Source organism: Scyliorhinus canicula, chromosome 8 (assembly GCF_902713615.1).
Source record: "Scyliorhinus canicula chromosome 8, sScyCan1.1, whole genome shotgun sequence".
Lineage (NCBI taxonomy): Eukaryota > Metazoa > Chordata > Chondrichthyes > Carcharhiniformes > Scyliorhinidae > Scyliorhinus > Scyliorhinus canicula.
In genome coordinates this window covers 81,922,179-81,937,028 of record NC_052153.1, presented here as the reverse complement: position 1 = coordinate 81,937,028, position 14,850 = coordinate 81,922,179, and the positions used below count along the sequence as shown (strand labels likewise).

Here is a 14,850-nt window from a genome sequence, read left to right as displayed (position 1 = left end):
AAGTGGCAATTTGTAGAGTGTCGGAAGACCTGGGAATCCAGGGGATGAAAGAGGCCCATGATTTGGCCTTTGCCTCCTGGGTAGCCTGGAGAAGAATCCTGTTGGAATGGAGGGACTTAAGACCACCGAAACCTGGGGTGTGGGTGAGTGACCTCGTGGAATTCCTTAGGATGGAAAAAAATCAAGTTTGCCTTGAGAGGGTCTGTGGAGGGGTTTGCCCAGAGATGGAAACCATTTATCGGCTTCTTCAAAGATAGTTAAGATGTCAGCAGGAGGAGGAGGGGTGGGATTCTGGGGTAAAAAGGAGGCAGGGTATCCTGTAGAATTTTATAAGAAGTTTGGGGAGTACCTGGGGCACCCTGCTGGTGAGGGCATATAATGAGGAGAGGGGAAAGGGGGAGCTCCCCCTACGTTCCTATATTATTGCAACATCCATATCCCTAATACTAAAGAAGGATAAGGTTCCCAAGCAGTGTGGGTCCTATCGGCCGATATTGCTACTAAATGCGGGGCCAAACTGCTGGCAAAGAACCTGGCATCGCGAATTGAGGACTGTGTGCCAGGGATGATCAGATGGGGTTTGTAATGGGGAGGTAACTGTCAGCAAACGTTAGATTACTAAACGTGATAATGATGTGCCCCCCCCCCCCCCCCCCCCCCCCCCCCCCCCCCCCCCCCCCCGAGGGACAGGGCATGGAGGTGGCAGTAGCAACAGATGCAGAGAAGGCTTTTGATCGGGTCGAATGGAAGTACTTGTGGAAAGTGTTAGAACGGTTCGGGCAGGGGTTTGTGGACTGGGTTGAATTGTTGTATAGGGTGCCGGTAACGAGCATGTGGTGGAATCAAGTGAGCTTGGGTATTTTGTGCTGCACTGGTGAAACGTGGCAGGGGTGCCCATTTTCCCCGTTGCTTTTTGCCTTGGCAATTGAGCCATTAGCAATGGCGCTTAGAACATCGAGGAGCTGGAGAGGGATTGAGCGGGGAGTGGGGGGAGGGCTCAAGCACAGGGTCTTGCTATATGCGGACAACCAGCTGCTTTAAATCTCGGATCCACTGGGAGGTATCGGGGGAATTATCAGTATTTTGGAGGAGTTTGACAATTTTCCATATATAAGCTAAACATGAAGAGTGGTGTTCCAGTCGAAGGCCTGGAGGTTAGGAGAGCTGCCTTTTGTTGGGGGCAAGCTTCAGTTATTTGGGTATCCAGGTGATGCAGGGATGGGAACAGCTGCACAAGTTGCAGTTGGTGGAACAGATGAGGGGGATTTTAAGAGGTGGAATGTGCTGCCACTACTGGCAGGGCAGGTGCAGCCACTACTGGCAGGGCAGGTGCAGCCACTACTGGCAGGGCAGGTGCAGCCACTACTGGCAGGGCAGGTGCAGCCACTACTGGCAGGGCAGGTGCAGCCACTACTGGCAGGGCAGGTGCTGCCACTACTGGCAGGGCAGGTGCTGCCACTACTGGCAGGGCAGGTGCTGCCACTACTGGCAGGGCAGGTGCAGACACTACTGGCAGGGCAGGTGCAGACAGTGAAAGTGACAGTGCTGCCAAGGCTCTTATTTGTCTTTCAGAACCTCCCAATCTTCATCCCAAAATCATTCTTTAAGAAAGTCAATACTTTGATCTCGGGGTTTGTATGGATGGGGAAAACACCTCAGGTTAAGAAGATGCTGTTGGAATGGGGGTGGGTTGGCCTTGAATTATTATTGGGCAGCGAACATTGATATGGTGAAGAAATGGGTAGTGGGGGAGGGGTCGGCGTGGTGACAGATGGAGGTGGCCTCTTGCAGTGGTACGTACAAATCTAGGGGCATTGTTGACGGCGCCTCTGTCATTCTCACCGGCTAAGTACTCCACGGGCCCAGTGGTGGTGCCGGCCCTGCGGGTGTGGGGACAGTGGCGGCAGCATCTAAGGCTGGAGTGTGCCTCGGTGTGAGCACCAATTTGCAGCAATCACAGGTTTGCACCTGAGGTTTCGGGGGTGGCGACAGGCAAGGAATGAGCGGTTTGGGGACCTGTTCGTGCAGAGCCAGCTTTCCGACTTTGGACGGCTTGGAGGAGGAATAGGAGCTGACTAGTGGAAATGGGTTCAGATACTTATAGGTCCGGGACTTTGTGAGGAAGCATATGCCGTCCTTTCGCTATTTGCCACCCTCGGGACTACAGGATAAGGTGTTCTCAAGAGAAGGAGTGGGGGAGGATAAGGTGTCTGAGATCGATAAGGAGCTGATGGACTGGGAGGGAGCCTTGATCGGGGAAGTCAAGCGGAAACGGGAGGAGGAACTGGGGGGGGTGATATGGAGGCAGGGTTGTGGAGGAGGCCCCGAGGAGGGTGAAAGCATCCTCATTTTAAAAAAAATGTATTTTATTACACAACGTTAAAAAAAAGTTACGTCACATATTCAATTCGGGAAACAGGCTTTCCAACTAATGGCTATACAGTTTGCACAATTTTTTCTTTTTACAGCCTCCCTCACTGCCTCAGCGACAAACAGCTCCTCAAACACGGTCACAAACACCCTCCACCTTGCCTCAGATCCCTCCACTGAACCCCTTAACTCATATTTTATCTTTTCAAGCCAAAGGAAATCATACAGGTCACCCAACCATGCTGCTACCCCCGGTGGCATTGCTGACCGCCACTCCAATAAGATTCGGCGCTGGGCAATCAGAGGGGCAAAGGCCACAACATCAGCCTTCCTCCCCTCCATCAGCTCTGGCTTCTCCGAAACCCCGAATATTGCCACCAAAGGATCAGACTCCACCTCCTCCCCTACTATCCTTGCTATGGCCACAAACACTCCTGCCCGGAATCTCTCCAACTTTTCGCAGCCCCAGAATACGTGCGTGTAATTCGATGGCCCCCGCCCACACCTCTCACACTCATCTGCCACCTCCTGAAAGAACCCACTCATTCTTGCCCAAGTCACATGTACCCTATGTACGACCTTGGGCTGCATCAGGGTCATCCTTGTGCACGAGGAGGTTGTGTTTACCCTTCGTAGTGCCTCTCTTCATACTCCCCAATTTATCTCCCTTCGCAGTTCCCCTTCCCATTTTTCCTTAATCCTCACCACCCACTCACCTCCCTGCTCTCCCAGCCACCTGTATATGTCTCCAATTCTACCCTCCCTGCCACATCCGGAAGCAACAGTCACTCCAGCAGGGTGTACGCCGGCAACCTGGGCAACCCCTTCCAAACCTGCAGGTACCTAAACTCACTCCCTCTTGGGAGCTCTATCCTCTACCTCAATTCATCCCATACTGGCAAACCCTTCTTCCAGATACAAATCTCTCACTATGACCAGCCCCACTCTCTCCACCATCCACCCCCCCCACCGGCACAAACCCCTGATTCTCACGAACAGAGTCAACACCGACATCCCCATCATCCTAAATTGCCTCCTCAACTGGTTCCAGATATTCACCGTAGACAACACCACCAGGCTCCCGGAGTACCGGCTCGCCGCTGTTGGCAACGCTGCCATAACATTTACGCTAGACCCCTTCCAGGATTCCTCCTCCATCTTAACCTATTCTACCCCCTCTCGGTCCCACCATCGTCTCACCTTCTCCACATTCACTTCCGAATATTAATTAAGCAGGTTCAACAATGCTAACCCTCCCTGCTGCCTCTGTTACAGGGTCCTCTTAACCCGTGGCACATTCCCCACCCATAAAAGTCCGAAATAATTGTGTCCAGTCTCCGAAAGAAGGCCTTCGGAACAAAAATTGGAAGTGTCTGGAAAATGAACAGGAATGTCAGCAGAATGTTCATCTTTACCACTTGGACCCTCCCGCCAAAGTCAATTGCAAAGTATCCCACCAGTTTCCCTGCATCCCCCCTAAATTGGCTCGCCGACCCAACTCATTCACCAGGAACACTTCGCTTTTCCCTACATTCAACTTTGCCAACAAACCTCCCCAGCAGGCCCATGATCCTCTCCACGCTCTCCAGCGGGTCCAAAGCAGTATGTCACCAGTAGGACACCCGATGCTCCCTCTGTTGCCTCATAATACCCTGTCACTCTGCTGCCGACCCCCTAAGACCCATTGCCAGAAGCTCTATAGCCAGTGCAAATAACAGCAGCGACAGCGGGCACCACTGCCTGGTTTCCGTGTGCAATTCAAAGTTCCATGAGCCAATATCATTAGTCCGCATGCCCGCCCTCAGTGCCACATACAAGAAGCGCACCTGTGCCACAAACCTCGGCCCAAACACAAACGTGCCCAGGACACGTACCGGCACTCCACCCGGTTGAATACCTTTGCTGCGTCCATAGACACCACTACCTCCGATACCTGGGCTCCAGACGAGGTCATAATTACATTTAACAGCCTCCTTATATTGCTAGAGAGCTGACTGCTCTTACGAAGCCCGTTTGTTCCTCCGCAACCACCCCGGGTCACAACCTTCCATCCTTCCCGCTAATAACTTAGCCAGCACTCTCACGTCTGTATTTAACAACGATAAGGGCCTGTACGACCCACGTTCCACCGGGTCCTTCCCCTGTTTTCAGTATTATCATGATCGCTGCCTGCATCATTGTCTCTGGCAGCTCCCGTCTCCAACACTTCATTAAACGCCCCCGAGGGATGTGGTGAGAGTTCCGTCGCGAACTCCTTATGAATTTCCGCCGGATATCCATCAGGCCCCCGGAGCCTTCCCCAACTTCATACCCCTTATACTGTCCAATACCTCCCTCAGCCCCAGGGGCTCCTCTAGCGCCTGCCTCTTCTCTTCCTCCAGCTGGGGAAACTCCAGTTCATCTAAAAGCCGTCCCATATCTCCCTCTTCACCCCCCAGGGTTCCTCCGGTACAACTCCTTATAATACTCTCTAATCTTCCTTGGCTCCAACACCACATCCCCAGCCCGAGTCCGTATATTCAATATTTCTCTGGACGCGGCCTGCTTCCATAGTCGGTGCGCTAGCATTCAACTCGCCTTCTCCCCGTATTCGTATTGCACCCCTCTTGCCCGGTGCAGCTGTCCTACCTCCTTCCAGTTGTCTGCCTATTGAATTACCCCTGTAATTTTTTTCCTCCTCGCTAATCCCTCCGTGGTGGGCACCCTCAAGTACTCCCCATCTACCTCCACTATCTCGTTAATGAGCCATTCATATTCCTCCCTCCTATTCCTCTCTGCATGAGCCTTGAACAAGATAATCTCCCACCGCAGTGACCATTGCTTTTAGCGCTTCCCAAAAGGTGGCTGCCGACTACTCCCTTTTCTGCGCAGCCCGCACCTTATCACAAAAGCCTCCATCTGCCAACAACCCCGAATGAAGCCTCCACCCCGGCCTCTGCTCTTACCCTGATTTAAGCTGAATCTCCAGCCAGTGGGGCGCATGGTCCAAGATTACTATCCTCGCATACCTGCCCCCTCCACTCCAATCAAAATCTCCCAGCTCACCACAAAAAAGTCAATTCTACAATACACCTTATAGACACGTGAAAAAAAGGAATACTCCCTTCCCCCTGGATTCTTGAAGCTCCATGGGTCCACCAACCCTCCCAGTTCCTTCGCCATTCACATCCTATCCATCGACCTGGGGCTCGATCTATCCACACTCGGCTCGAGGACAGTTAAAATCTCCTCCCATAATAAACCGATGCGTGGCCAAGTCCAGGATTGCTGCAACCCCCTCATAAAACCTACATCATTCCAATTCGGTGCACACATTCACCAACACCACTGGCATCTCTTCTAATACCCCACTCTCAATCACATATTTCCCACCCGGGTCCCTCACTCCCTTTGCACTCACGCAGAGGGGTGTCTCCTGCAGAAAGACCACGTCCGCTTTAAAGCTCCTGAGGTGCGCCAAAAAACCAAGATCTTTTAACTGATCCATTGAGCCCTCCCACGTTGTCAGCCTTTTCGAAGGCGTAAGCCTCCATTCCTCTCTACCGTCCATCATCCTCCCCTTTTGGCTCTAGCCCTGTTGATTCCACCCGGTACCTGGCCCATCCAAGAAGGCCCCCTTCTCCGCCCCGACCATGTCTCTTCTCCCACCTCGCCTTGTCTCGTTACCCTCCCTATCCCCCCCCCCCCCCACCCCCACAACCACCCCTCTCGGCCATCTCCCCCACCTCACTTCCGTTCACCAGAATTACTTGCTCGTGTGACAACCCCTGCCAAAAGGCTCCTCTCACTGACCTCCCCCCTACCCCACTCCTCCACTCAGTGAAGAAGGCTCCCTGCTAACCTTGCCCTCCCCCACCAAACAAAGTCTCCAGATCACCTCCGCCAAGAGCAAACAAACCAGAGATGAAACACACACAGCCCCAGGCAACAGGGGGGGGGGGGGGGGGGGGGGGGGGGACGACTCCCCACCCCATAAACTTTTCACCCCTGCTACATTTTGTCAACCCAACAATAAATAAATAATAAGAAAAAAAAACTCCAGATCAGAGGAAAAGAAGCACCTCATTCTCTACCCCCACTCTACCTTCATTCCAATCATTTCAAAGTACCAGCCCTCAGTCTCCCAGAATTGTTTAATTCAGTTCTCCCCCAGTTTATGCTCCTTGATGAAGTCCTTCTGGGGTCTCAAAGTAATATTTCAGGCCTTCATACGTGACCCATAATTTTGCCAGGTATAAACCTGACCTGCCACTGATATAGCATCGCCTTGGCCTTGTTGAAGGCTGCACGCCGTTTCACCAACTCGGCTCCAACGTCCGGATATATTCTGACCTTGTTCCCCTCCCATTCACGGTTGCGTTTCTCACTGGCCCACCGCAAGATCTTCTCTTTCTCCGCGAACTTACGGAATCTCACAATCACCGCCCACGGTGGCGGCTCTGCTCTAGGCTTCTGCCTTGGAGACCTGTGTGCTCTGTCCACTTCAGGGTCCTCATCCAGCACCCCCTCTGCCACCAGTCCCACCAGCATCCTCGACACATATCTCGTGGCACCCACACCTTCCACTCCTTCAGGCAGGCCCACTATTCGCAGATTCTGCCTTGTCGAACTGTTTTCCAGCTCCTCCATCTCTGCTCTTAGTGTCTTGCAAAGGACTAAGAGCCTCACCTCCGCCTCCAATGCTAACACCAGATCGTCGTGATCCGACATCACCCTCTCAATCGCTCGGATCTGCGATGCCTGCGCCTCCAAACATGTCACCACGCTATCTATTGAGCCCTTCAGGGGTGCCACAGCCCCTTCGATGGCCTTTGAGCGATCCTCCTGCACCTCCTTTCTCAGTTCGCAGAACTCATCCTTGATGAAAGCCATCAACTGTTCCATCTGGGGCTTTCCGACTGGCCCAAGCCCTTTCCTCTCCGCCATCCTTCCACTAGCTGCTGCGCCACAGGTCCCTTCCAACTCCTTGGCCAGGTCTTTCACCTTCTTCTGCAGGGTTTAGTAACCAAATACTCCTCCAACCAGGGGGTGTGGGTGACCGACCTGGCAGAGTTCCCAATTTTGGAGAAAATCAAATTAATCTTAAGAGGGTTGGTTGATGGACTTGCCCAGAGATGGAAGCTGTTCATCGACTTTGAGGGGCATATTTTCCAAAAAAAAAAGATACCCGTCAGCAAATGTGTCACCAATCTCTAATTTCTATTGGTCAGGGAGGTGTACGCTACGTTTTTTAAAAAGTGAAATACCATATAGTCAGAAAGACTGCTGCAAGGGGCACACTCTGGTACATAGCTACACCTTCAAATTTCCTTCAGAAAGCAGTAAGCACATAGTAGAATGCCCAAACAAACTTGCACTCTGACATCTCCAGTACATCAAGTCAACATACCATGCTCAGCTAGTGATTCAAAGTGTGAAAAGGAGAAAATTTAACAATGATCATTCTATCATAAGACTTAAGTTGAAGGTCCTGTGCAGGGTAAAGCAGAAGGTCTTGTGCTGGGCAAAGCAGAAGCGGGTGGTGCAGTAGGCTGGAGCTGGTATATGCATACACCAGGACTTTACGGTCTAGCTGGCGAGGAGGCGGGCTGCCTTTATCCAGGTGAAGAAGGAACTGTACATCAGCAAGGTGCAGTGCGGCATAGTATATCCAGCTAAGTTGAGGGTGACCTACAAATCCATGGACTTTTATTTTGGGACAGCGGAAGCGGTGGAGGAGTTTGCAAAGGCAGAAGGGCTGTGGCAGAATTGAAAAATGGGACAGAGCGGGTCGTTACCTCATGTAACTTTATTTTTTCACTGCATATTAGTGTATGTACTAAATATGAGTCAACGCTGTATATTTGGACAAGGGAAGATTTGGGACTTTCATTTGCAATGATGGTTCTTTGGGGTTTGGGTGTGTATGCGGGGTTTGTGTGCTAAAGGGGATTCCTTGGTTTTCGTGGGACCGGGCAAGGGGGAAGGAGACCCATGCAAGGGCCTCCACGCTGGCCGGTTTAAGCCAGCCAGTGAAGGGGAGTGAGGTTGGTGTGGGGGGCGGGGTGGGGGGGTGCTGCGGCCATCGAAGTCTGGTAGAACAGGTTTTGGTGAGTCTAGCCAGGATGAAAAGTTGGGGGAAGGAACCGAGGTTGAGGGAGGAGTTTACAAGAGGAAGTGGAGGGGGAGGAGTCTGGGGGGGTGTCTACAATTCATGGGGGTTATTCACGGTACTCTATTGGGGATTGGATGGCGTTGAATATTAGGGTGGGGGCATTGGGGGGGGGGGGGGGGGGTGGACTATGCCAATGGTGACCATAGGCGATTCTGGATTCCTTTTTCATTTTTCCTTTTTTTCCACCTTGGGAGGTTTTGTTTTACTTGATGCTTATATTGTTAGGTGGGCCGTTGTTTGGGGGGTGGTGGGAGGATGGGATCGTTGTTGTTAATAAGGGGATTGACATTGTATTCGTTACCGTTTACTGTTTGTTGGTGGGGTGAAAATTCTGAAGGAAATGTGAAAATGGAGAATAAAAATATATTTTTTAAAAAATAAGATTTAAGTTGGATATGGAAAAGGACGGAGGAACTCAGAGTAAGAATACTGAACAGGGAAAAAGCCAACTTCAATGGATTAAGGAATGGATCTGGGTCGAATAAATTGGGAGTCAAAGGTTGGCAGGAGTGGGAGCTGAACAATGTGCTGCCTTCAAGGAACTGATAGTTTGGACAGTTGACGCAAGTTGAGGTACAGTCCCTCAAAAGGAAAAGGTAGAACAAACAAATCCAAAGCTCCCTCAATGCAAAAGTTGATAGAAATTATGAAAAAGAAAAAGCTTGATTATGACAGATGTCAGGTAGAAAATACAATTGAGAACCAGGTTGAATTTAGAAGATTCAAAGGGGAAAGAGATGAAAAAGCAAATAAAAGTAATGAAGGAGTTTGAAAATAGGCAAGCTGTAACATAAAATGGAATCCCAAAGTGTTCTGTGGGCTTATAAACAGTAACGGTGAGGTAAAAGAAGTAGGGTCATTTAGGGATCAAAAAGGGGATTTATGCAGAGGCAAAGAGCATAACTGAAGTATTAAATTAATACTTCGCATCTGTCTTTACCAAGAAACAAGATGCTGTCTAGGCTGATGAAAGAGGGAGGAGGTAATTCAGACACGAGAAGGATTTAGAACTGATAAGGATTTCTTCACTCAGGAGGGGAGTGAATCTTGGTATTCTCTACCCAGAAGGCTGTGGAGGCTCAGTCACTGAGTTCAAGAAGGAGATTGATAGATTTCTCAATATTAAAGGTTATGGGATTAGTAAAGGAAAATGGCACGGTAGAAGATCGGCCATGATCTTCTCAAGGGACCAATGGCTTTCTCCTGCTCCTATTTCCTCAGTCTCTATTGGATAGATTGTTTTAATGTTGATCAGGCACCAGGACTGGATGAGATGCATCCAAGGATATGGAGGGAAGAGAACATGGAAATTCCAATGGTGCGGCCGTAATTTTCCAGTCTTCCTTAAATTCAAGATTGTGCCAGAGGACTGTAGAATTTTGATTACTCATTTGTTCAAAATAGGGTGCAAAGATAAACCCAGCAATTATGGGCCAGTCAGTTTAACTTCAGTGGATTGGAAACTTCTGAAACAATGATTTTGGATAAATTTAATAGTCACGTGGACAACTGTAGATTTATTAAGGAAACCCAGCATGGATTTCTTCAGGGAAAATCATGTTTCACTAACTTGCTGGAGATTTTGGAAGAGGTAACAGGGTAATGTCCCTGACATGGTGTACATGGACTTCTAAGAGGCATTTGATACCGAGCCACACAACAGACTTATGAACAAAGCTATAGCTCAGGGAATAAAAAGGACAGTAGAAACATGGCTAGGATTGTTTGAGTGAAAGGAAACAGAGAACAGTGGTTCAATGGATGTTTTTCATGCTGAAGGAATGGTGGTGTTCCCCATGAGTCAATGTTGGGACTCTTCCTTTTCCTAATACATATTATAACCTAGATCATGATGTACAAGACACAAATTTGCAGATGATACAAAACTTGGATGTACTGTAATCTGTGAGGAGGATAATGTAGGTAGTACTTCAAAAGGATATGGATAAATTGGTGGAATAGGCAGACAGGTGGAAGGTGAAGTTCAATACGGAGAAATGTGAAATGATTCATTTTGGTAGGATATGTAGTGTTGACAAAGAATATAAAAATAAGAAGTTTGAATCAAAACAAATTTATTTTACACTACTAAACTGGATTAGGTTTGCACAGTTTACTGAGTAACAGATACTAAACTAATACTGAATCTGTAGTACAGTAATCAATACTCTATCTAACTATTAAGCTGCACTATGACTTGACGTTGTGCTATATCTCTACAATGAAATCCTCACTCTGCTCTCATCAGCTTCTCATCATGTTCTTCCAGAATTCCTAGAGATGCTACCTTATATACAATAATTTTGTAACGCCATCTCGTTTAATTTACACATAGTGTCCGGTGTTAACACTTTACTACACTTGCACTATACACATCATTGCAGAAGAGAAAATAAAACGGTACAATTCTAAAGGAGTGCAGGGCTAGAGGAACCTAGGTGTATATGTGCATCAGTCATGGAAGGTGGCAGGACAGGTTGAGAGTGCAGTTAAGGAAGCATACAGTATCCTGGGCTTTATCAAGAGGGGAGCAAGGGGATTATGTGGATTTGCACAGGACACTAGTTTGGCCTCAGCTGAAGTGTTGCGTCCAATTCTGGGTGGCCTAATTCAGAAAGGATGTGATGGCATTGAGAGAATGCAGAAAATATTCACGCGAATGGTTCCAGGGATGAGGAACTTAAATTGTGAAGTTAGGACTGTTTTCCTTAGAGAAAAGAAGGCTCAGTGGAGATTGATTAGGGATATTCAAAATTGTGAGGGATCCGAACAGAGTAGACAAAGAGTAACCATGTCCACTCTTGAAAGGATTGAGACGAAGAGGGCAATTAGCAAAATCAATGAGAAAAAAAAAATGTATGCAGCAAGTGGTTATGGTATGGAATACAGTGGCTACAGATCTAATCGAAACATTCAAAAAAGACTTATCTGAAAAGAAAGTGGAGCGTTACAGGAAGAAAGTACTGAATAAAGAAAAGAAAGAAAAGTACAGCACAGGAACAGGCACTTTGGCCCTCCAAGCCTGTGGCGATCATGATGCCCTAACTAAAAAGAACCTTCTGCCCTTACTCAGTCCGTATCCCTCTATTTCTTCCCTATTTATCTATCCATCCAGATGCCTCTTAAATGTTGCTAATGTGCCGCTTCCACCACATTCTCTGGCAGTGTTTTCCAGACTACCACCATTCTCTGCGTGAAAAACTGACCCTGCACATCTCCCTTAAACTTTCCCCCTGTCACCTTGAACCCGTGCCTCCTTGCCACTTCCACCGTCGGAAAAAGCCTCTGACTATCCACCCCGTAGAAACCTCATGATTTTGTAGACCTCTATCAGGTCACCCTTCAGCCTCTGGCTTTCCAGTGAAAACAATCCTAGTTTATTCAACCTCTCCTCATAGCCAACACCCTCGAGACCAGGCAACAACATGCTGGTGAACATTCTTTGCATTCTCTCCAAAGCACGCCCATGTCCCTCTGTATGTTAATGTTCCTAAGGGTTTTACCATTTACAGTACAATTCATACCTAGATTTGATCCTCCAAAATGCATCACCTCGCATTTGTCTGGAATAAACTCCATCAGCCATTTCTGTGCCCAAGTCTCTAATCTATTTATATCCTGTTGAATCCTCTGACAATTCTCGTCACTATCAGCAACTCTGCCAATCTTCGCGTCATCCGCAAACTTGCTAATCCGATCACCCACATTTTCCTCCAGATTAGGGCAGCATGGTAGCAAAGTGGTTAGCACAGATGCTTCACAGCTCCAGGATCCCAGGTTCGATTCCTGGCCTGAGTCACTGTATGTGTGGAGTCTGCACGATCTCCCAGTGTCCACGTAGGTAGGAGAATGGCACTAAGTAGATTGCTCATTCAGAGACCTATTGCTGACATGATGAGTCCAGTGGCATCTTTCTGCACTGAAACAATTCTAGGAACTATATTTTGTTGGTTCCAGAGCAAATTGGCACACAATGCTTGGAGATGTGAGCTTACTGGGAAGACGCAAAAGACCTTCATGAGGTCTTATAGTGCTTTGCCCATTAGGAGTGCCAAATTTGGTGGCATTCGGCATGTTACAAAACTTGTATTCTCTCACCACAAAAACAACCCATCCCAAGGCACAGGTCACTGCCCATCTAGACTCTTCTCCAAAATGAAAATCGCAACAAATAAAGTTAGAATGATCAAAGAATGTCCCTCATGTATTTTCTTCACACTGTCCAGAGAGATCTGTGGGGGCTGAAGGAGAGTAGGGGGATGATAACGAGGAGCCGAATTAGATCACCCTGGAACCATCAAAACATGAGTCAAGACAAGCCAGTTACGGCGTCCAAACCCACATCCAGAACTCCTGAAGAAATTTAACCAAAGTCTTGTACAACTGGCCATAATTTGCTCATTCGTATTCCAAGATAAGGCATTCGTTGTGTTCGCTTTTTGGCATTCATGTACTAAAATTCCATTTCCCGGCCTTCCTCTTCCAAACATTTCTCCCCCCCCCCCCCCCCAAAAGGGTGTAAATTACCTTCTCTTCATTGCAAATCCTGGCCTCAGACTCCAACTGTTGACGATGCCGCCGTCCGAGTTGACCCACTTCATCCCGATGAGTCTCGAGTTGACTCTGCAGCTGCAGTTGCAATTGGTGTTTCTGCAGTTCGGCCGCGCTGAAGTCGGCGGCCGCGCGCCGGACCTTGGCGTCCAGCCCGGCGACTCGCGCCTGCAGCTCAGCGCTGCGCGAGCTCGATACCCAGTAACTCAGTGCAAGAAAGGCCAAGAACGCGCCCAGCGCCAGCAACAGAAAGAACAGCGGCGGAGAGCGCGCGCCGCGCCGTCCGCTCCCCAGGCCCAACATCAGGCCGCCTTCTGGCAGCAACGGCCGCGAGGGAAAGACCGTTCAAGCTCACCGGCGAGTGTTCGGCTCAAGCGCAGAGTTCCTAAAATAACCCACCCAGTCAAAATGTACTTGATGAAGGTGAACCGTCGGCCGGCACAACAAACTGGTCAGAACCCGTTCATGTCAGGATGTTCGCGGTGTTCAAAAACAGACGAACAAACAAACCCTTCTGACCAGGAACTGCCACCGAATATGGAGCTAAACCCGGACACGACCCGAGCACCTGCCAGCTCACGGCCACACCCACCATCGTCACTCGCCCGACAGTCCATCGGACCTGTCAATGCCCCATCCTCCTCACCCCCTATTTTCCCCTCCCCTTCCGTGCGAGACCTTACTCATCTGCCCTCCGCTCATCCACATCCCCGTTCGTTGCAAGATCCAAAGTGCTGAAGCCCTGCTCTTAAGTGTTTGGTTGTTGGATGCTGCCTCTATAGTGCTGATGCTCCTGGAGTTCAGACACTCTTTTCAGGTATCATAGGCTGCTGTACATGCAATGCACTAATGATCCTCTGAGACACCGCACATGTGCCCTCGAGGAGGCACTTTAGAGCTGAGGGGCGCGATTCTCCGCCCCCCACGCCAGGTGGGAGAATAGCGGGAGGGCCTCACGACATTTTTCACGCCCTCCCGCTATTCTCCCCCCCCCACACGCCACGAATCGTCGCTCGCCGTTTTTTACGGCGAGCGGCGATTCTCCGAGGCCGATGGGCCGAGCGGCCGGCCCTTCACGCCCGTTTCACCACGGCAGCAAACACACTTGCTCGCTGCCGTCGTGAAACGCCGCCAGATGCCCATTTGGGGCATCTAGAGGCCCGATTGGCATGGGAGCGCCACGACTGTGCTTGGGAGGGGACAGGCCCGCGATCGGTGCCCACCGATCGTCGGGCCAGCGTCCAAAACAGACGCACTCTTTCCCCTCCGCCGCCCGGCAAGATCAAGCCGCCACGTCTTGCAGGGCGGCTGAGGAGAAAGACGGCAACTGCGCATGCACAGGTTGGCGTTGTCCAACCTGCGCATGCGCGGCTGACATCATCAGCCGCCGTGACGCTTGACATGCGGCCTTGACAACCGTCGTCAAGGCCGTGCCGCCGACGATTGGTGGGCACCGATTGCGGGCCAGTTTCCCGAGCACGGCCGTTGTGCTCACTCCCCTCTCCGCCCCCCACAAGCCTCAAACCAGCATTTGTCGCCCATGTTCACGACGGCAGCGACCAGGTGTGGTTGCCGCCGTCGTGAACCGGTCGGGAACGGCAGGCCGCTCGGCCCATCCAGGCCAGAGAATTCATCCGAGTGGGAGAATCGCGGAGGGGGCGCAAGGGGGGTGTGTCATGAGTCGCCCGGCCCTCCCGCGATTCTCCCACCCGGTGTGGGGAGCGGAGAATTCCGCCCATAGAGAGGGGAGTTAAGGAGCATAGGATGTCCCTGTA

At 50.2% G+C, this 14,850-nt stretch overlaps 1 protein-coding gene across 2 annotated transcripts in view; it reads right to left on the bottom strand.

Moving 5' to 3' along the window:
* Nucleotides 1-13,694, bottom strand: part of golm1 (golgi membrane protein 1) — a 56,395-nt gene extending 42,701 nt beyond the window's left edge. The window contains exon 1 of one of the 2 annotated variants that reach the window (XM_038804825.1): nt 13,052-13,694. In XM_038804825.1, coding sequence (XP_038660753.1) covers nt 13,052-13,378 — 327 coding nt within the window. In that variant the 5' untranslated portion in view covers nt 13,379-13,694. The remainder of the gene's footprint in view (nt 1-13,051) is intronic. The other variant, XM_038804824.1, reaches the window with a different exon arrangement.
* Nucleotides 13,695-14,850: the final 1,156 nt, after the last annotated feature.